Here is a 20,742-nt window from a genome sequence, read left to right on the forward strand (position 1 = left end):
GCTATGTGCCAGGCACCGAGCTAAGTACTGCAAACCAAAAGACAAGATAGCATCTCTTCTCTGAGAATCTAATGAGATCATGTGGGAGGAATGACCGCAGATTGTATTTTCCCAGCATGGTCCATTGCCCCTTGACTCTGGGCGGAACTCCGTGGCTGCCTTGGCGAGTAGGAGTGATGCTGCCTGGTGCCGAGGCCGGGTCATAAAAGGAGGCACAGCCCGGACCTCACGCTGTGAGAAGTGACACGTGGAGAGAGCTGGAGCTCGGGCCGGCAGCCAGAGTCACCACGGGACCTGTGGTTCCCACTCTTCCCTCACAGAGTTCCTGACACACACAGTCTCTGAGCACGAAGAATAGCTGTTTCACGCCACTAGGTTCTGGGGGTGATTTGTAAGCCATGGTCACTGGAACAAGAGCTTTGTGAACCGTAAAGTGCTATACAAGTGTCAGATGTTATTAGTAAAACTGAGTTTGGCGTAAGGGGATTGTGTTAGTGTCTTAGGAAGTAAACTTTGTCTTAACCGGGGTTCTCCCCCAAAGCAGAGACTGAGCAGGGGCTCACAGTTTGGAAGTGAGCCATGGGATCGGCCAGTTCAAGGGTGTGTATGGAGCTGGTTCCGGCTGTGCCGGGCTGGGGCTCAGCATCTCCTGGGACCCCTGTAGAACGGGCCTCAGGGTGTGGGATTGGTGCACTGGCTCCAGCCCTGTTGGTGGAGGGTTGCTCCGGGGGGTTAAGGCCTTGCACTTGCCGTTGGGAATGCCTCAGAATGGCTCAGAGCAGCTCGCATGGCAGAGGAGCCGTGGGAAGAGAGCTGAGTCTGTCACTGAGGGATGACACGACACGTGCTGGGCTGACTGTGAAATGGAGCATAAAAAATGAGCGACACATCGCGGTATCAAGGCAACAATTACATCTGATGTCCCGGACGGAGGCCTGCAGGGCCAGCCTCTGCCTGGATAATTTCCCCACCGGCCATGGGGCAGCCTGCCCGGCGTACCTCTCCAGAGAAGCCTGGGCACCTCCAGGCCCGCTTGAGCAAGGCCTTCGTGGCCTGGAAGCCTTCAGGAGCTGACAGAGCCCCAGCAGGCCATGCTTGTTGGAGTCTGGGGCTTTGAGAAGCGGCCTTTTGAAGGAAGCCAGGGTAGAGGGTAAGGCTGCTTTATTCAGACCCTTAGTTTTTCTCCTGGAAGCTAAGGAGGTGGTGAGCAGAGCCCCCTGGAGCAGATGCCTGAAGGACATGAGGCGTCTGAGTCTGGAGGTCATCCGTCCAGGCTGGGACCCGGGCAGGATGCCCTCTGCACGACTGTACCTCTAGGAGCTGGCTTGCTGGTCAGGCCCCTCTGCCCACTCTCCTGCTGACCAGTCAGCTCCATCGCTCTCCCCTCTGGGACGCTCAATACTTAGTGGTCTTATCTTCCAAATGGAGAACCAGGCTCCCTGCTCCCAGGCCTTGTCTCCTGCCTTTAAACCTTTAAGTCTCTTCATCCCTGTTATGGGCAGGGAGCCGGCTCTGTTCCATCTGTCGGGGAGGCCCGGGCAGCTGCCCGCCAGGAGCACAGAGAAGGAGGGGTGAGTACCCCGGCTGCGGGAAACACGAGGCAGGAGGAGCTGCCTGGGCATCGCCTGGGAGACGGTGGAGGAGATGCACCTTGCAAGAGGAACTTAGATTTGGGGAAGGACTTCGTGAATTATACCAATATCAACAACACTCCAGTGTGCTGGGCACCTACCTTAGGCCAGAAATTGAGTGTCCCTTCTGAGAGGTTGAACTTGAACCTGTGTGGTTAAGAACCCAGCCCCCATCCACTCTCCCATCGCCTTCCCCTCACCTTCGCTTCTCCTGGGTAAAGGTCATAGCTCCTTTCTTCCTTCTTCATTCCAAGGTGGTGCATGACCTCCCCACTATGCCTGGGGTCCCCCGCTGGGAGGAGGCCTTGCCTCAGCAGCTGGTGAGGCTGGTGCAGCTCTGTCCCTCAGGTCTGCTGAAGGGTTTCCTGGGATGCAGGACTTTCAGTGTAAAACCCAGCAAGTCGGGAAAGGTTGGCCACCCTAGGTGAGTGTCTGTGCTTTCGTGTTTGGGGGAGACAATCTCATCAATAGGCAATTACAGCAAAGTGGGTGATTGCTAAGCTATAGGGGACCTCAGAGGAAGGCTTCCTGGCAGAGGTGCATCCAAGCTGAGTCTTCTAAGGATATAAACCTTTAAAGCAAAGAAGACATGACAAACAAATGTGGGAGAAGGGGTAAATGGGGCAGCAGGCTTTGGGCTCCAGGGATCTGTGTGTTTTTCTTTAGGTCCCATAGACACCAATGATGCAAATCCCCCCGCCAGCCTGCATCTCCCTCCCCTGAGCTGTACCTACCTTGAGTGGAGCCTGTTTGGGGTGCCCAGATTTGTGTGTGCTCTGTCCTGGCAAAAGCTGACTTGGAATCTCGAAATGAGAGACATTCAGAGAAGACCCTTGCTGGGGTGTAGGAGGTGGTCTTTGAAGTGTAGGGCAGGGAACTGGGCAGAATTGCCCCAGGAGTGGGGATCCTACGACCCTGAGGGAAAAATGTGCTGTGATGGGGGCAAGGGGAGGAGAGGGGAGCGGGGGAAACAGTGGTCCTGGAAAGTTCCCAGGGATCTGAGTTTGGAGACCTTGCCCACCTTGCAGAGACGGGGCTCCAAGGAATGGAATCCTAGCCCATCCATTGCTCGGTGATGCGGGAAGTGGGTGGCACATAAGTAAAAGTCACCTCTCGGGGGTTCCCAAGGACTTATAACCATTTGTATTCATTCATACATCATCTGTTTGGGGGCAAAATGTCCCAGTACAGACTACCTTGGCCACATGAACAACTTCCTGAATTCTAGGCCAAAGAGTCCTTCTGATAAATTCTAGACCCATTCTTCTTGGATGGCCAGCAAGCTCCCTGCTTCTGGAGTGGGACCGGAGTTCACCATTAGTCTGGACACACCAAAGAGTAAAGCAAAGGTCAAACGTGGTCCTCCAAAAGGATCTGGATGAGTCCTCCCTGCGGTGACTGGTAAAGCATAAGTGGTGTTTCTCAAAGTACATCTGGGCCCAAGTGTATCACAATCTCCTGGAGAGCTCATTACAAATGCAGTTCCCAGGCCATGTTCTAGAAATACTAAATCATAAGCCCTGGGGGTAGGACATAGGAATCAGCATTTTGAACAGTCACCCTAGGAGATTCTTCTGCTTAAAATTCTTCTATGTAAAAGGTCTCTCTAGGGGGTAGTTGCTATTTGTTTAAATAAAAGACAAAGTTGTATGTCAAGTTTATCTCTACCGTAAAATTTCCAGGATTTCTCAACCTTGGCACAATTGACATTTTGGACCAGGTAATTCTCTGCTGTGGGGACTGTCCTGCACATTGCAGGATGTTTAACAACATCCCCGGGGGACTTCCCTGGTGGTCCAGTGGCTAAGACTCCACGCTCCCAATGCAGGGGGCCCAGGTTCGATCCCTGGTTGGGGAACTAGATCCCACATGCCGCAACTAAAAGATCCTGCATGCCACAACTAAGATCTGGTGCAGCCAAAATAAATAAATATATATTTTTTAAAGTCTTTAAAACAAAACAAAAACAACATCACTGGACACTAGATACCATCACTAGACACATGCTGCCACTAGATAGCATCCTACAGTTTTAACAACCAAAATTTTTAAAATAATAGCTCCAGACATTGCCAAATGTCCCTTAGAGGGAAGAATCCTACCCTCAAAAGGGATTTCCTTATGAAATCTGACCTGAGTCCAGCGTGTTGCATGTGCTTCACCATCTTTGGAATGACCTCCAGGGCAGGCTCTGCCCACACCGGACCCCGGCCCTCCTCACCACCTTCCAGCTGCAGAAGGGGCTGAAGCCAGTTCATACCGTCACTCTCCTGGTTGTGGTGTAAAGCCAGGCCCTTTAATAGCTTTCTTTCCCATTCTCCACCCCTCCACCTAATGCACCCCATTTCTGCCACATCTCTTGGATGCCCCTGTTGCCCGGGCCCCCGCCCCCTCACAGGCCGGGGAGACAGAAAGCAGGCCAGCAGAGACAAGGGGTGCTGATGAAGCTCCAAGGAGAGGGCACGTGTGGAAGAATTCTCCTTTTGTAAAAACAGGAAGTTTATTTTGGTGCTTATTCTAAAGTACACATGGTCATGGTACAAAACTTGGCAAGTACAGAGCAATATAAAGAAGAAATAAAGGTCACTCGTAATTCCTCTGCCCCCATAGCCCATGTTGACACCTAGGAGGTGTCCCCCCCTCAGTGACTATTACCTCCCTGGCTGGTGTGCGGGCAGGATACCTAGGTGGGTAGAACACTTGACCAAGGGCAATAAAGGGCATTCAGTGTTCCAGGTTAAACGTCTGCTTTATTCAGATCCGGTGACCAGAGGCCCCAGCAGCCTGTTTTGCAGGAGAGTTTGCATCTGAGTGTCTCCCTGCCTCACCCTCCCAAGAATGGTCTCCTGCAGATCAGAACTCGTCCTTTATGTCAAAATGGGGCTGGTCTTCAGGCTTGAAGTCCAGGTTGGGGCTGCCGTCCTCGTTGAGGATTCTTCGGGCTGTGTAGCCAACGATGGGATATTTGGCTTTGTACACTTTGGTGAAGACATCATCCAGGGATTCCAGCTCCTCGGCTGTGAGGCCCGTCTTGGGGAGAAAAGCCCAAGAAATACAGGGGTAGGAATGAGTGACTCGTGCTTGCCACCTGCTTCTCGCCAGCCCCGACCCCGACTTTACTCGCCCCACGCCCCCTAATGCGAGGGAAAAAATATATCAGAAATCAAATCGTGGACAGTTTTTTCGAGACAGCCCTGTGTGTGCGTGTGTGTTGCGGAGGTTACGCGTGGGGGCAGCAATGGCTGCACCGTGTTTGTGGTCTGACTGACGTAGGAATTAGACTCCAGAGAACCCCCAGCCTGGCCGGCATCGGGGGGCGCTCTGCAGTCTGCAACCACCTCCTCCTGCCCGATTAAGCCCCCTGCCCTCTACACTCGTCCCCTTACAGATTTACATGCCCTTCCCCCCTCTGTAGTTTCTTGATTTGCTTCTGTAATGTTGCAGCTTAAGAGTGTGACTCACCTGAGCACAACGGGGGGTGAATGTCAGCCTTTCTGTTGGGATTACTTAGACCCCGAAATGGTTTTGGTTAATGCTATTTTCTCCTTCACAGAAATATGAGCGCGGCGGAGACTCTGCTCCCCCACCCCGTTCCTCCCCTGAGCTACCGGGAGTGGCCTGGAAAGCGGGTCTCAGAGACTAACAGCAAAGCTATCAGAGGCTGGGGGGTGGCGGGTGCAGACGGTCAGGGGGATGGGGCAGCCAGGGCAGGCTGGAGCCAAACTCTGAAGATCAACTGAGTTTGATCTCAAGTTCACAAGAGTTCAGACTTGACTCTGTAGGCAGTGCGGAGCCCCAGAAGGTTTTTGAGCAGGAGGGGCACAGGAAGATATCTACTTTAAGAAAACAACTGGCTACCTCTGGAACAGTAAATAGACTAGTTAGGAAGCTTTGCTACTGCCCAGAGGTGGGGAGTGGGGAAGAAAAAAGGCCATGGCCAAGGAGGTGGGACACTTTGACAGAGGCTCATTGTCTGGCTCACAGTGTCGTGGGTGAGGTCTGCAGGATCCAGGGACATCTTGGCCACCCCTCTGGTGGAGTCCTTCCCGGTCAAGGCGTTGTAGGGGGCTCCTCGTCCATAAAACTCTGTAGTGGGGAGGAAGGAAGAAGATGTGAGTGGATGTGCACAGAGCAGCCAGGAGCCTGTACACGGCAGGGGGCGGGGCTTCTGAGACCCCACCCCACCCAATCCTGCAAAGGCTCGGCTGAGGAGAGGGACATCAGTGAGGGTGGGAGGTCCAATAAGCCGCCCCCAGCCTTCCGACTGGATTCCGCTAATTCAGAATATGGCATAAGTCACACATGCTGGGCTCAGAGGTGATTTTTTTTTTTTTTAAATACAGAATGAAAATAATCCCTTAAAAATATTTAAAATGTAAACAAGAGGGACTTCCTACTGGTGGTGCAGTAGATAAGACTCCACGCTCCCAATGCAGGGGGCCCAGGTTCCATCCCTGGTCAGAGAACTAGATCCCACATTCATGTTGCAACTGAGAGTTCACATGCCGCAGGCGAGCCACAACTAAGGAGCCCGTCAGCCACAACTAAGGAGCCCGCCTGCCGCAACTAAGACCCAGTGCAACCGAATAAATAAATAAATAAATATTTTTAAAAAATGTAAACAAGAAAAATGTTCTGTCTTCCTAAATGTTCATGGAAGCCAAGTCTACTTCCATACATCTTTTGTTTGGTATCAAATAAACAATGAACCATTATAAGACTACTTCCACGATATCAGTTGTAGTTTCCATTAGGGAAAACATGAGATGGCATTAAAACGTTCTATAATGTTCTATGATCACGACTCTTTGCTAAGTAATACTTTTCCTCTCACTGCTTTATCTAGGGTAAATCATCCAGTTTGACTTTGATTCTATAGGCAACAGGCAGCCATGGAAGGCTTTTGAGCAGGAGCGTGACATCATGAGAAAAACACGGTTGAAGTGCCTCACTGACAAAGACTGTGAACTCATGCTGGGGGGGGAAAGGACCTGCCCAGCATTCCCTCCCTTCCCTCACACGTCCAGCGCCCACTCAGGCTGCCACGCTCCCCAGAGGTAAGGATTCATAAAGCCAAGCCACTTACCCTTTCCAGAAGTGACATCGAACACCACCCCTTTGACTGCCATGTAGATGGGCTGATCTTCCTAGGAAGCAGGAGAGAAGCTGTGAGGAGGAGACAAAGAGCCCAGCTCTGCCAGTTCAAGTGAGTAAAATCTCTTCCCATCACAGCCGGTGCAGAGGGCGGCGGGTGAAGTTACAAGCCGGTCCTCAGGCAGCTCGCCCCACCTGCGCAATGTCATGCCCACTCACAAAAACCTGGAAAAGTCACGAAGCATCATGACAAGCCTACGGCAATACCTTTCCCAGGAACTGAAGCAACTCCGTACAGATAAAAACTCAAAAGAATATTAAATGAATTACTTAAATCAGTCCATGGGACTTCCCCGGCGGGATTAAGACTCCACGCTCCCAATGCATGGGGCATGGGTTCGATCCCTGTCTGGGGAACTAAGATCCCGCATGCCGCATGGCATGGCCAGGAAAAAAAAAAAAAATTAAATCAATCCAAATTTCATCTTCATCGATGTACATACATGGAGGTAATCAGTGTAAATGATCTATTTTATATCAATATTTTGCTTCCTACAGGTAATATTAGTTCATACAAACATTTTCATGTATTGAAATAACCAAAACAGCTGTCACTTAAACAGTTCTATCTTATTTTAGTGATACTGTCTACCTGTTTGTGGAGCTATTCTATTTTGGATCACTTCCAATTCCTGAGAACTATAAATGGCAGCATTACGAATATCTTTCTACAAGTTACTTTCTAATTTGTTGAGTTATCTCCTTGAGGCCTATTTCAATATATCGAATATAAGTAGATGAACATAATCACTTTTTATATTTTACCAGTTTGTCCTTCAAAAAGCCATTTATGGTGCTAGAAATATACAAGCAATACTGTTTCCTTGCAGTTCCTTGGGCTTTACACTTTATTTTTTGCTATATTCATGGGTATACAAAAGGAAAGATAGAAAAAAATGTAATTCCCAAGCGACAGATAAGGACTCTGGAGGAATTTTAAGTTAAAATCAGAAGGGGCCTTGAAGCTAATCTATCTAACACCTTCGTTTTACAAATGCACCTTCATTATCCAGGCCTGGGGAGATTATGAGACCTACCCAGAGTCACAGAGCAAATCAGAGGGAAAGCAGTTTCTGGAATCTGGAGCCCAGGAATCCAAGGCTCAGTCCCCTCTCTGGCCTGCCCCACCAAAGGGCACACAGCACAAGGACAGTGCACTTGCCTGGGACCAGGAGAGGGTGGGTGTCCTGGGAAATTCATTCAAAAGACCCAGGGCCACGAAGAAAGACACAGGGAGTGGGTCGGAGGTACCCAGATGTTAGGGAACCAGGGGAGCCACCTGCATCAATGAGGCAGGGCCTTTATCTTTCCTCTGGGTCTTGGGCTTGCTTGGCCATCTGGCCTTCCTCCCTGTCTGTGGCCAAGCAGGGCCAGGAGGGAGTGCCACGTGAGCTACCATGACAAAGGGATACCAGAGCAGTGCGGCAGAGGAAGGAGGGCCTCTTCCACACCTGGGAGAGCCCTGGAGCCTGGGTGCAGGCAGGAAGGCGTGAACTCCTGGGCCTCCAGCACCCTCAGACCCTGCAGCAGAGGCTGGGGACAGAGCAGAAGTTCCTCACTGGTGACTCTTCTTGAAACAGAGAGAAACTACTACAGATGTTTTCTTCTGCAGAAATACCTGGGCCCTCCAATGGTCTAAGGCCATGTTTTTCTAACTGCAATTGGCATTGGTAACATATTAGTGGGTGATGGAATCAATTTAGTGATTTATCAACAGATTTAAAAAAAGATGAAATAGGAAAAAAAAAGTTCAAAATAGAGCAGAAACTAGAAAACATCAGAGTGCCTCACACATAGTAAGAATGAGCATAGTTTCACGGCACTTTTGTTTCAGTTGTGTGTGTGTGTACACCAGGGTAGGATGCAAAATAGATTCCTTAACACAGCCAAAACGTCTGCAAGCCGTCATTTTATTGTATAATTAGAGAGGGTGGTTTCACCTCTTTACTCACCTGCCTCTATCCAACAGCCTTCACTGTCTGTATATTCTTTATTGTCTGTCCAGGATGATTCTTTCAGAAGAAGTACAAGTCCTACTCTTCACTATTAAGTTTTAGAAAAGCAGAAAACAAATGTCACCCCATCCCCCCTTAGTACGGACTCCAGGGAGAGCTGGTGAGTGAGCACAGACAAATTCCATTTACAAAGAATAACCCTAAAGCCTAGAGGGGCCTTGGGCAAGCTCAGGGTCCAGGGTTGCCCTAAATAAACTCAGAAGGTAAACAACATTTCTGGTCATGCTTGCCCTCTGATACCTTCTTCTTAGCTGAACCAACATACCCCCGAACAGGTCACTGCTTGAGTGATGGAAAGGGAGGCTTCTGGTGGTTCATTTCGTTTGTACAAACTGGAGAAAGCACAGCTTGGTCCACCTCTTTTACTCACTAGCTGTGTAACCTTGGGCAAGTTACTCAACCGCCCCATGGCTCCTTCCTCACCTGAAAAATGAGATGATGATAATAGCTCCTTCCTCACGGGTCATCATTAAATGATTGAATGCTTTAAAGTGGTTAGGACGGTGCGTGGCAGAGTTGGCTCTATATTAAGTGTTTGTTAAATACAGACATCTGGTCCCAGGCCCAGAAGTCATGCTGGAGGTATGGGGGCAGGCGGCCCTCCCCTCCCTGCATTTGGTATCCTACGGTGCAAGTAAGGCAGAAAACATATTTTCTGAGGGTAGCAAAAGTCAGTTTCGCTCTTGGAGGGTGGAGGATGACATTTGCTCGGGACCAAAGAGAATCCTCGAAGTCACCCCAGCCGCCCCGCCCCAAAGCTAACTGCTTCATGACATCTGCTTTCCTTAATAAACCAATCCTCCCCCGCCTTTTTCCTCCATTGCTAAGGCAGGGGAAAATAACATTCACGTGCCATTGACCCGTCTCCGTTGGGGAAAATTCTGCAGATTCCAGCGTCTAACATACAGGTTAGAACGCCAGCAGCAAAGAAGGTATATATACACCTCTCACCCCCAGTCCTGCCACACATTTATTTCCCGAGGAAGAACGATGACCAAACTCATGAATGGCTTGTGATTTATGCTGTTTTTCTATTCTAAAAGCTCGATGTGAGGGTAAGTCATACAAGAATATTATTTTGATCATGTTGCCTGGGCTGGGCCATCAGCCACTCATGCTGGTTACTAGAGGCCTATAATTCAGGGCAATTAATATATTTCAGGTGTGATCAAAGGGAGGGCAGAGAAATTCATATTTACTGAGATTCTACCGTGCTAGGTTCTCTCCATATGTTATACATGTTTACTTATACTAACGTATGTCACTTAGGTCAATTTTCACAATGACCTTCTGAAAAAGGTATTACTATACCTGTTTTGTAGATGGAGAAACTGAGGCTTAGAGTTTAAATAACTTGCCAACAGTTTCTCTGCTGGTAAATAAATAGCCAGAATTCAGACTCACACCTGTTTGATTCTAAAGCCCTTCCTGCGACATTCATCCTTGTCGAAAACTTGAACGCCCATCTTTGACCTATAATTTGTAAACAGTGAAGCCCTGCTAAAAGAACAGCTGATGTGACACGGCGAAAGCTGTCAATGAAAGCGTGTGATCAATATCCCCAGTTATAAGGGCAGCTGAAGAAATCAGGGACCACAGGAAGGCCCTCTGGACACATGTGACCTTTCTCAACCTACGTTCATTTTTGTTCAACATGCTTACTCTGTGATCTATGTGTTATCTACAGGAAAGGTCCCTAAAATGACCTCCTCTTTGCAAGCCTTACTAGGATTACTGGGAGAATGGGCTTTGAAGAGGCACCGGGGAGGCTGGATTTCAGCAGGTATTCCAAGAGGACTAATTCATGCCGGAAGCACACGTGTAGCTATCTTCACACTCCCACGTGGGAATGATTCAGGGAGCCACACTGTGGATCACTCTGACAACCTAAACTGCCCCAAAGGGATAAAGTAGCACAGGGTCTCGTGCAGTAGATCCAGAACACAGTAGGTTCTGTGAAAGACACCAGCAGCCGGGACCCCTGTCTTTCGTGATTTCCAATCTGAAGTGTCCACTGAAGATACTATGCAGCTTCCTGCCGGGGTGCCCGAGCTCTCACCACAAACCAGGCAGCAGAATGTGGAACTGGTGGGTCTGCCTTGGCTCTCGTCCAAAAGGATTATAACAGGAATGAGAATTCATAGCTAGATGTTTCAGAATGACTTGTTATACAAGGTCCACAATCCCATAGCAGAAACCCTTGGGGGTCAGATGTGTTTTGGAATGCAGAATTTGTCAGATTTTAGAAAGGTGTTATGGGGCACATGCCAGAGCACCTACCGGGGTCTGAGGCAGCACCCCATCATCATCTATATCAATATTTCCGCAGTAAAGCATAAACATGAATATTCACACTAAGTAGGATAAATAAAGACTATAAATAGACTCGCGTAGCTCCAACAGGGTTCCATCACCAAAGGAGTTCAGATCAGGCAGGGTTCTGCTGTCAAATGATGTAAAAAAAAAAAAAACCTTCTGGGACTTCCCTGGCGTTCCAGTGATTAAGACTCTGCGCTCCCAATGCAGGGGGCACGGGTTCGATCCCTTGTTGGGGAACTAAGAACCGGCCTGATGCACGGTGCGGCCAAAAACAAAAAACCTTCTGCTTTTCAGAGCTTATTTGATTTCTGAATTGCATAAGAGGATTATGGGCCTGTTATAGTGCCTCTTGTTTGTATCTTTAATAATAAGCTAATAATAATAGCAGCTAAGATTGATTAAGGCTTACTATGCTAAGACTACACTAGGCCTACTACGCTATGCACTTTGCATATCGCCATCTCATTTAATCCTCACAAAATCCCCATGTAGAGTAGGAACTCTTATCCCGTAGCCATTATCACGGTCAGTTTTATGTGTCAATTTGGATAGGCGACAGTATCCAGTTATTCAGCACTTATCTAGGTATTGCTTTGGAGGTATTTTGTAGATGTGATTAACATCTACAATCAGTTGACTCTGTGTAAAGGAGATTATCCTGGATAATCTAGGTGAGCCCGATCGCCATCAGTTGAAAGGCCTTAAGAACAGAATTGAGGTTTCCCGGAGGAGGAAGAAATTCCACCTGTGGGCTGCAGCACTGCTCCTGCCAAAGGTTTCCGGCCTGCCCTTCCTGACAGCCTGCCCTATGCATTTCAGACTTACCTAGCCAGTCTGCATGATCACATAAACCAATTCTTGTAATTAAAAACATACCTATATATATATTTTTTTCACTGGTTCTGTTTCTGGTGGAACCCTGACCGATAACAAGTACCACAGATGATAAAAGAAAATTAAGACTCCAAGAGGTTTAGCTATTTGCCCAAAGGGACTCAAATCCAGATATGATTCAAAGGTATAATGCTCTAACTATACTATTTGTATAATGTATTATACAAACAGTAACACTTCTGAGAGTGAAAGGTGGTGCTATTAATAATTATCCCAGTACAATAGGCATAAACCAGAACCATCTAGGGCAAACCTCAGCACAGGGCAGCTCTAACCAGCTGTGCTCAACTGCCTCTCTCCTCTCTTACTCTCTCTGCCTGCAGACATCCTCTGGGCACCACACCCCAAACAATTCTTTCCTTAACCTGCTTCCATCTCAAGCCTCCCTCTCTCCTTCCGGCAGTTGAGTATCAATCAACAATATCAGCATAAAAAAACCAAGAGTCTTTTCTCAGTCCTCATCCTGAACCCTGGGCATGGTTCCTGCATGTAATCTCCACTAGGAATTCTCTCTTCCCTTGGACTCTGTGCTGGGGGTCCCCAAGATCACCCCCACATTTGGAGATTCACGAGGACTCATAGAACTTAGCATGTAATTGTACTCAGAGCTATGATTTATTACAGTGATGTAGTAAGGGTCATAGGGGAAAGGACACAGGTAGAGTCTAGAGGAATCTATCTACCTGTGGACTTCCTTACACTGTCTGCCTCCCATGAGGGGCCACACAGAGCACATTCTTTCCCCGGCAACAAAATGCAGCAACACGTGTGCAATGTTTTTGCCCAGGGAAGCCCATGAGAGACTCAGAGCCCAACATTTTTACTGGGGACCGGCCACGCAGGCCCTCTCCGCCTAGCAGTGTTCAACATGAATGCACGGTTTGTACGAAGAGCCCAGACTGAGCCACCTTTATCTGTTAGGGAAATGCAGAACACCCTGGAAATCCAGACATCAGCCAAGGTCTTTCTAAGGACTGCGGGCCTGTTATGTTAACTCTTTTCTGCACAGGTTCCCTGACCCGGTACCATCTGGTTCCCTGCTGCTCCAAAAGACAGGGTCCCTTAACATCCAGTCACATGCCTGTCTCCCTCCTTCTGTGTTCTCAGTGACTCAGGCTTCTAACCAACCTCTCTTTACAGTGATGCCCAAACTAGCACCACTGCCTAAGGGCCAGGTTCCTAAATCCCCCTGGAGAAACTAGTCCAGCTAAGGCTACTTAACTTGGGGGTTAGGGAGCCCACACCAGAGGGTTTTAACAAGAGAATATTAGGTTCCTTCCTTGTTCTACCACTAACTGGTGGCATGCCTCAGTTTCCTCACCTGTAAAAGCAGGAGGTTGATTCCTATCAACTCTGAAATGCTGTAGTTCCCTGATTTCCTCACCAAACTGTTCCCCCCACCTCCTGATCTAGTATCAGCTCCACGGCCCTTCCCATGTGCAGCATCCTGTTCCCACACTCCACGGCCATCACACTGGGCCCCAACAACCCGAATGTCAGATGGCTGTGAGGAATATCCTAGACACGTCCAGACTGCTGACCGATGTGGACCGAAGTGGGTGCGTCTGGGGGTGGGGGTCATCTTTGTCTCTAACCTCCGATCTCCCCCAGCTCTGGCTCAGCCTCAAGAGCACAGGCATTAAGAGCCAGTGTGAGGAGTCAGCTGCAGAGGAGGCCCGGCAAATGAGGAAGGCAAAGTGCAGGGAAAGTCTGGATCAACCCTGGACCTGTCCCCATTCCCGCCTAACCCAGGGAGCAGGCCTTGCGTCCCTCTCTCCCTCTCCCGCCACTGCCCCCAGGAGCAGGCAGAAGCGTGTGCCCGCAGCTGATGCTTACATTGAAAACAAAAAAGTTCTGAGGTTCGCGTACAGACCTCCAGCCAAAATGCGTCTCTAGGAAACAGCTCTCGGGAAGAGAGGGAGAAGCGCGGGGTGGGGTGCTCTGGCTGGGGAAGGGGGAAGCAGGGAGCCCCGAGTGCTGGGGACTGCCCCCCTGTACCCAGGCGGCGATCCAGGCCTGGAGAGAGGAGCCCGGCGGGCTTCGCGCCCAGCTCGAAGCCGGGGCTCCGGGAGGGGGCGCCCGCCGAGGCCCGCGCCTCTCCCCGAGGCCTCCCCTCGGCGCCGCGGCTTCCCGGGGTCCCCGCCTCCCTCTCCGCGAGGCCGGACTCGGCCCGGTCCCTGGGCCCGCGCTTCCCCGCTCACCTCCTCCCCGCCGTAGCGGGCCAGCTCCTCCTCCGTGAAGAGCCGCACCGGGGGACCCCGCTCGGCAGGGCGCGGCGCCTGCCCGGCCCCGGCTGCGAGGAGCCCCGCGGCCAGCGCCAGGACCAGGGCCAGCGCGGCCAGCCACCGCAGCCGCCGCCCGGGCGCGGGGCCCGCCATGGTGAGCGCACCGAATCGGGCCTGGGGCGGCCTGGGCGGCGGAGCCCGCGCGCGCGCGCCCCGCGGCCTCGGAACCCCACCCCGCGCGCGCCCGCCCGGCGCCCGGAGGCCCCGGGGCCGGGAGCCAGGAGCCGGACTCCGCGCCTTCCACGCGCTGCGGGGCGCGCTCGGCCGCTGGGACGCCGAAGCCGGAAACTTGGAGCTAGGATTCCGAGGGCTCCGGACTCCGAACTGCGGACTGAGTGTTGCGCCGAACAGTGGCGAACAGTGGCGTCTGTTACAGCAGTTCCTTGATTAGGTACAGAGTTGACACAGCCAACATTCCAGCAACTAGGAAGAGAGATTTATAACCTAGGACCCCAACTTTATTAATTCACTTTTACTTTTGGCTGATTTTTTTTTCCTTCCCAGTTGTGTTTAAATTTCGAGTCCCCAAAGGATTTTTGCAGAGGGTAGGGCACAAGACATGCACTGAAATAATTATAGCTAACATTTGTGCAAGGATTTCTTCACTGATTTATTCAGCAAATACTTTTTGAGGGCCTCCATGTACCAGGTCACTGGAGGCACATCGCTGAACAAGACAGATCCACGCCCCATGGAGCTTACATTCTATGGGCAAAATAGACAAACACGATACATAAGTAGTATGTTAGATGGTGATGAATGCTAGGGAGAAAAATAAAGTGGGCAAAGGGATAGCGAGCATTGGGAGTTGCAATTTTAAATAGGCTGACCAGGGAAGGCCCCAATGAGAAGGCAGTATTTGTATGAACATCTACAGGACGTGAGGGAGGTAACCTGGGGGAGGACAATCCCTGCAAAGAGAAAACTGCTTAAATGCTGAGGAAGGACAGTGCCTGGCTTGTTGGAGGAACAGCGAGGAGGGAAGAGGGGTAGGAGGGGAGGTCAAGGAGGTAAGGGGGTTAAGGGGAATGGAGGTGGGGGGCAGATCTTGTGGGGCCTCACAGCTTATTTTTGAATGACTTTGACTTTTAGGCTGAGTGAATGGAACAGAGGAGTGTGTTAAAATATTCACGGAATGACTCTGGCTGTTGTTTTGAGAAGAGACTGAAGCAGGGAGCTACTGTTATAATCCAGGCGAGAGATGATGATGGTTTGGCCCCAGGTGGTAGCAAGGGAGGTGGCAAGAAGTGGGTGGATCATGGATTTGTTTTGAAGGTGTAGCTGGCAGGATTTGCTGACAGACAAGACATGGGGTCTGAGAGACAGAGAGGAACCAAGGATGACCCTGAGGGTTTTGGCCTGGGCAGCTGGAAGGATGGAGTTGCCACTTACTGAGATAAGGAGAGACGGTAGGAGGAGCAGGTCTTGGGGAAGATCAAGATCAGGCTTGTTCAGTTTGAGAACACTTAGATAGCCAAGTGGAAGTATCAAGTAGACAGTTGGCTATATGAGTCTGGAATTAGAGGAAGAGTTCCAGGCTAGAGATATACATTTTGGAATCCTTGGCATATAGGTTGTATTTAAAGCCACAGAATGGATGAGATTGTCGAGGAACGGCACGTGGATCGGAAGGAGGGAGGACCAAGGACTGAGTTGTTGGGGTTTGCCAACATTTTGTGGTTGGGAGAACCGGCCACCAAAGATAGGCTTGCTGTGTGCCAAGCACTTTTACGTGTATTAACTCATTTAATCCTCACTGTATCTCTATGAAGTAAGAAGTATTATTATCACCCATTTTACAGATGATGAAGCTGAGGTGCACAGACCTTAAGTGCCTTGCTCAAGGTCACACAGTAGGTGGCAGAGCCAAGACTCGAGCACAGGCCCTGTGTCCCTGAGGCTGCCCCTGACCGCCAGGCTACACCTCCCCTCAGTGACTGCACCAAGTTCTCATCCATGTACTTCTTCAACAGAATGGGCTTCTAGAGCAGAGCAGCCTAAACAGGGTCTGTCCACAAATCGTCTGAATCTGAATTTCCACATCAGTAACATACCAGCCTGCGTCCTGGATAGGACTGTGTCAAAAGTAAAAATGGTACGGATGTGAAAAGCTGTGTAAGCTGTGCAGTATCCACATTACACCATGTCACAGGGTCTCCAGTTAGAAGAACCTCTTCTAAACCCTTAGAATATCACCCTCTTCCTGATGCATCCTGTTCCTCGGCATACAGGCTGCTGCTTCTCTGCTTGAGCCCTTTCTCTCCCTGCAGCTGGATTTCTTAGGAACTGCTCTGAGCCAAAAGAAACTCCCTATAATTTCTACTGATCAGATCTAGCTTCCCCGTCCCTGAGACACTGAGTGTGAGTCTATAATTTAATAGCGTGCTCATATGCCCTTGGATTTCTCCAGGCATCCCCCTGATTGCCCTTCCCTACTTGAACCCAGATTCATTTTTCCAAATGAATCAGTAAGTTACCTGCAAGGAAAACAGAAACTACTCTAAGTAAAACAGAATGGCTGTAATGCAGGGAGTTGGTGATGCACGAGGCTGAGAAGCAACCCAGAGGGAGCCTAGAGATTAGCAAAGCAGGAAGATTGGCAACATCCTGGTGTTTTTAGAGTTTAGGAGCCTGGGTCACCTGACCGAAGCTACAACCACAAAAAAAACCTTTGCATCAGGGGCTAGAGCTATGGAAGGGAAGCTGCCAGGGGCAGAGAGCAAGGGCAGGAAAAACCCTGGCTTCCCCCTGGCCCAGATCCCCTCCAGTCTCCGAGCAGTGCTTCGACTGAACCCAGTGGAAACCCAGCCTTCAGGGCCAGTCCCGGTAACCGAGAGCTGAGCAGGAGAGGCGAGAATGGGATCTGAGAGCAAACAAGCCCAGGATCAGCACAACCCAGTCTCCAGGATCTGGTCTCTACCTGCCCCTCTGACTCTGTCTCCTAAGTGCCCCTCCATCGGTCCCCTCCAGTCACACTGCCTTCTGCTTGGGTCCCAGCCTGGGCCTCTGTACTGTACCGGTGCCCTCTTCCTGGGGTGCAGGTCATCATGGGCCTGGGGTGCAGGTCGTCATGACCCTCTTGTCACTCAGGTCTCAACTCACAAGTAACTACCATCTTGAGGCCTCTCTTGACTCCCCACAATCAGCACCTCCCTCCACAGCTGTGCTATCACGTGGTCTCTTTTCCTTTCTTTAGAGCTCTTGTCACTATGTGAAATTATTTTGTTCGTTTATTTACTAAACTACTCGTTGAGTACCAGTAACTGCCAGGCACTGTTGGAGGCACTGGGATATGGCAATGAACGAGACACATAAGCACCCTGCCTTCACGGACCTTCTATTCTAGTGCAGGGAGACTGAAAATGAAAGTCAGAAGGTGGTACACGCTAGAGAGAAATATAAAGCAGTGTAGGGGCACAAGCTGGCAGTGGGGTTTGCAGTTTTAACAGGGTGCTTCAGAGGAGGCATTGCTGATAAGGTGATGTTGCGAGAAAGACTTGAAGATGGTGAGGAAGTGAGTGGCCTACAGCTGCATCACTGCAATCTCTACTTCTGTCATCACAGGGCATTCACCCTGTGTGTCTACCTTCCTATCGTCTTCCATCTTCCTGTAAATTCACAGGTTATAATAGACGAAGGGATCACCTTGCTTAGTGTGACCTCATCTTAACTAATGACATCTGCCACAATTCTGTTTCCAAGGAAGGTCACATTCGGAGGTACCAGGGCTTGGGACTTCAACATATCTTTTTGGGGAACACAATTCAACCCATGACGGGAATCCTTAGGATATAGATGGTAATTCAAGCCATGAGACTAGAGGAGACCACTTTATTAGTCCCTAGGCAGTGACTAGAAAGATCAAAGACCTAGCTTGAGGAAGGCCACCCTGTAGAGTTGAGGGGATGAGGAGAAACCAGCAAAGGAGACTGGAGAAGGAGCAGCAAGTGAGGTGGGAAGCAAAGTGGGAGCGTGTGGTGTCCTGAAGTCAGGGGAGGAAAGTGTACAAGGAAGAGGGAGGATGACCTGAGTCCAGGGCTGCTGATAGATCAAGAGAGAGGAGGATGGGGAAATGGCCATCTGATTGGACAACGCAGAGGTCATTTGTAACCTTAATAAGCACTGTTTCAGTGGAGTGGAGAACATAAAAGCCTGATTGGTGTGTGCTCACGTGGAAAGGGGAGGAGAGGACTTGGGGACAGCAAGTACAGAAAATTCTATTAACATGTTCAAGGTCTGTTTCTCGACTCTAGCATGGAAGAGTCACAAGGGCAAGGACCTTGGAGTACCCTATTCATGTCTATATCCCAGTGCCTGGCATATTGTATTTGTTAAACCATGTCAGATATTGTATTCGTCAGTATCTCCTTCAAATGTGGGAGCCCGTAATTTTCCAGTTTGGTCATACCAACAAAGAGTAGAGAGGAACGACAGAGCTGGACTAGATTTCTCTGGTTCCTTCTAGTTCTAAATTTCTATGATTGTGTGACTTGTTCTATCAACCTCCCTTGTAGTAAAGCAGTAAGTAATTTAATGAGTTGTTTGTTGTTGTTTATTTGTTTTGGTAAGCAACTGTTAACTGAAATGGATGGAATAAGTGTTCCATTCATAAATTTAACAAACATTTGCTGAATGCCTACTATGTGTTAGGTGCTATATATATTGTCCCATTTAATAGATGTGAGAGCAGAGGGTCTGGGCTGGGGTAGGGTGGTCAGAAGAGGTGGTGGAGGCCTCCCAGTACCAACTCTCTGAAGGTCCAGCCTGCTCTGATGTGGTTGGTGCTACTGTGGTTGCCACTGAGGAGGGAAGAGGCCCTGAGTGCAGGGGTTTGCAGAGTTGCAGCTGCCCGGAACACAGAACAGCATTCACCAAGGCATAGGCAACCTCTATCTGCTTCACTACTAAGCAGCCCAGGGAAGCCACACAGAACAGCTGTTCAGGCAGCGGGAAGAGGGGACGATGTGGTTCCACCCTGCCACAGGGCAAACACCCAATTTTCCACCCCATTCACGGCAGGAGGCTTTTGCTACTGTGAACAGCACCTTTGGGTTTTGCTGCATGACCTGTTTTGGCTCAAATAAGGACCTGTGAAGCAGGGCAGGGTTTAGCAGTTGCATTCTAAGTTGAACAGAGGATGGCTCAGAGTATTACAAGACCTGTGGGAGAGGGGCAGAACCAGGACAAGAATCTAGAGGTCCTGACTCCAAGTGTCTGCCCCAGGAATAATGGAAAGAACTTGGATTCTGTCATCTGTTCCTGGATTAAATAATCTTCACTTGTTCATGGCTTTCTCCCCATCCCTTCTGAAACAAGGTACCTCAGTTTCCTCATCTGTAAAACAGAGAGAAAAATGCCCTCTTTACAGGGTTCCTCGCAGGATGAAAGGCATAATGGGAATGAACGTGCTTCGTAACATATAAAGTGCTCTCCAGATACTTACTATGGTTATAAACTACAAGGCCAAGCTTCCTCTTTCAATTATAGATTAGGATCTCCTACCTGTCTGACTTGGCCCCCTTGTTCCACTTTCCACTCATTTTCTCCGTCCTTCCCCTTTCAATAAAGAGAGTAAGTAAGAGAAGAGGAAAGCACGTGCGTCTAACGCGCGGGTTAAGCCTGGCTCTGGGTAACTCAAAGGCTTCGCTACCCCGGGAAGGCTGAGTGGGGCCCTCACGCCCAGAACTACATTTCCCAGCAACACTTTCGCGGCTCCAGCTGCGGCGAGGGCGAGGCGCATGCGCCGAGTCCGCCCCGCCTTGTCTCGAAGCCGCTCCTGCGAACCGGTTTCGCCTCGGAGAGCCGGCAGATCTCGGCGTTGCAGTCGCGGTGCTCGCCTAGCTGCTTCCCGGGGATCTCAGCGGGCTCAGGTTTGCCTTAGGTCCGGTCAGTGCCATGATCCGCCAGGAGCTCTCCACATCCTACCAAGAGGTACAAGGCAGGGGCGGGGGCGAAAGCAAATTTTCCTGTGAGGCAGAGCGGGTCCCGGGGGTCCGGGCGGCTGGGCTGTGGGGGGCGTCCGGGCGGGCAGAGCCCGCCTCCAAGTAGCGGTGAGTGCTTCGGAGGAGGGGTCCCCGCGTGCTGAGTTGCGGCGGAGCAGGAAGGAAGCGGGACGCCGAGCCTCCTCCGGATGCTGCCTTCGCTTGGCAGAAGGATGGAGCCGGGGCCCCGGAGTCTCGACCCTTAACCATCGGGTGAATGATTAAAGCCTCGTCCGATCCAGGCAGCAGCGCGGTCCGCCGGGCGGACTCCACCCCGCCCCCCGCCCCCCGCCCCCACGCCGAGGTTCTTTGCAACAAGTGGAAGCACCCGCGCCTTCCTCCCAGCTGAGCAGAGGCGCGTGGGCATCAGTCCCCTCCACGCCCGAGGCCTCGTGGCCCCTGCAGCTGCTAACGATAGCGATAATTACAGCTCGTTTTGATGGCCAACCAACTTTGAAAATGT

At 50.4% G+C, this 20,742-nt stretch overlaps 2 protein-coding genes across 2 annotated transcripts in view; one reads left to right on the top strand and one right to left on the bottom strand.

The window, feature by feature from the left end:
* Window positions 1–4,106: 4,106 nt before the first annotated feature.
* Window positions 4,107–14,427, bottom strand: NENF (neudesin neurotrophic factor). The gene is made up of 4 exons (XM_059938438.1): window positions 14,215–14,427; window positions 6,718–6,778; window positions 5,614–5,717; window positions 4,107–4,661 (listed from the first exon to the last, which is right to left on the bottom strand). Exons 1-4 carry the CDS (start codon window positions 14,389–14,391, stop codon window positions 4,485–4,487), a joined length of 519 nt encoding a protein of 172 aa, XP_059794421.1. The 5' UTR covers window positions 14,392–14,427; the 3' UTR covers window positions 4,107–4,484.
* Window positions 14,428–20,082: 5,655 nt separating this feature from the next.
* PACC1 (proton activated chloride channel 1) overlaps window positions 20,083–20,742 on the top strand; it is a 32,593-nt gene continuing 31,933 nt past the window's right edge. Inside the window, exon 1 of the mRNA XM_059904322.1 lies at window positions 20,083–20,229. Within this exon, the coding sequence (XP_059760305.1) occupies window positions 20,194–20,229 (36 nt within the window). The 5' untranslated portion in view covers window positions 20,083–20,193. The remainder of the gene's footprint in view (window positions 20,230–20,742) is intronic.

This window comes from Balaenoptera ricei, chromosome 1 (assembly GCF_028023285.1).
Source record: "Balaenoptera ricei isolate mBalRic1 chromosome 1, mBalRic1.hap2, whole genome shotgun sequence".
Classification (NCBI taxonomy): Eukaryota; Metazoa; Chordata; class Mammalia; order Artiodactyla; family Balaenopteridae; genus Balaenoptera; species Balaenoptera ricei.

What these genes read in the sequence shown, in the direction of transcription:
- NENF (XM_059938438.1), bottom strand. Translation starts at nt 14,391, where the DNA reads ATGGCGGGCCCCGCGCCCGGGCGGCGGCTGCGGTGGCTGGCCGCGCTG. An exon ending in CCCGCTACGGCGGGGAGGAG is followed by an intron (nt 6,779 to 14,214) that starts GTGAGCGGGGAA and finishes CCTGCTTCCTAG; the next exon opens with GAAGATCAGCCCATCTACAT. An exon ending in CAGACCTCACCCACGACACT is followed by an intron (nt 4,662 to 5,613) that starts GTGAGCCAGACA and finishes TTTCTCCCCAAG; the next exon opens with ACGGGCCTCACAGCCGAGGA.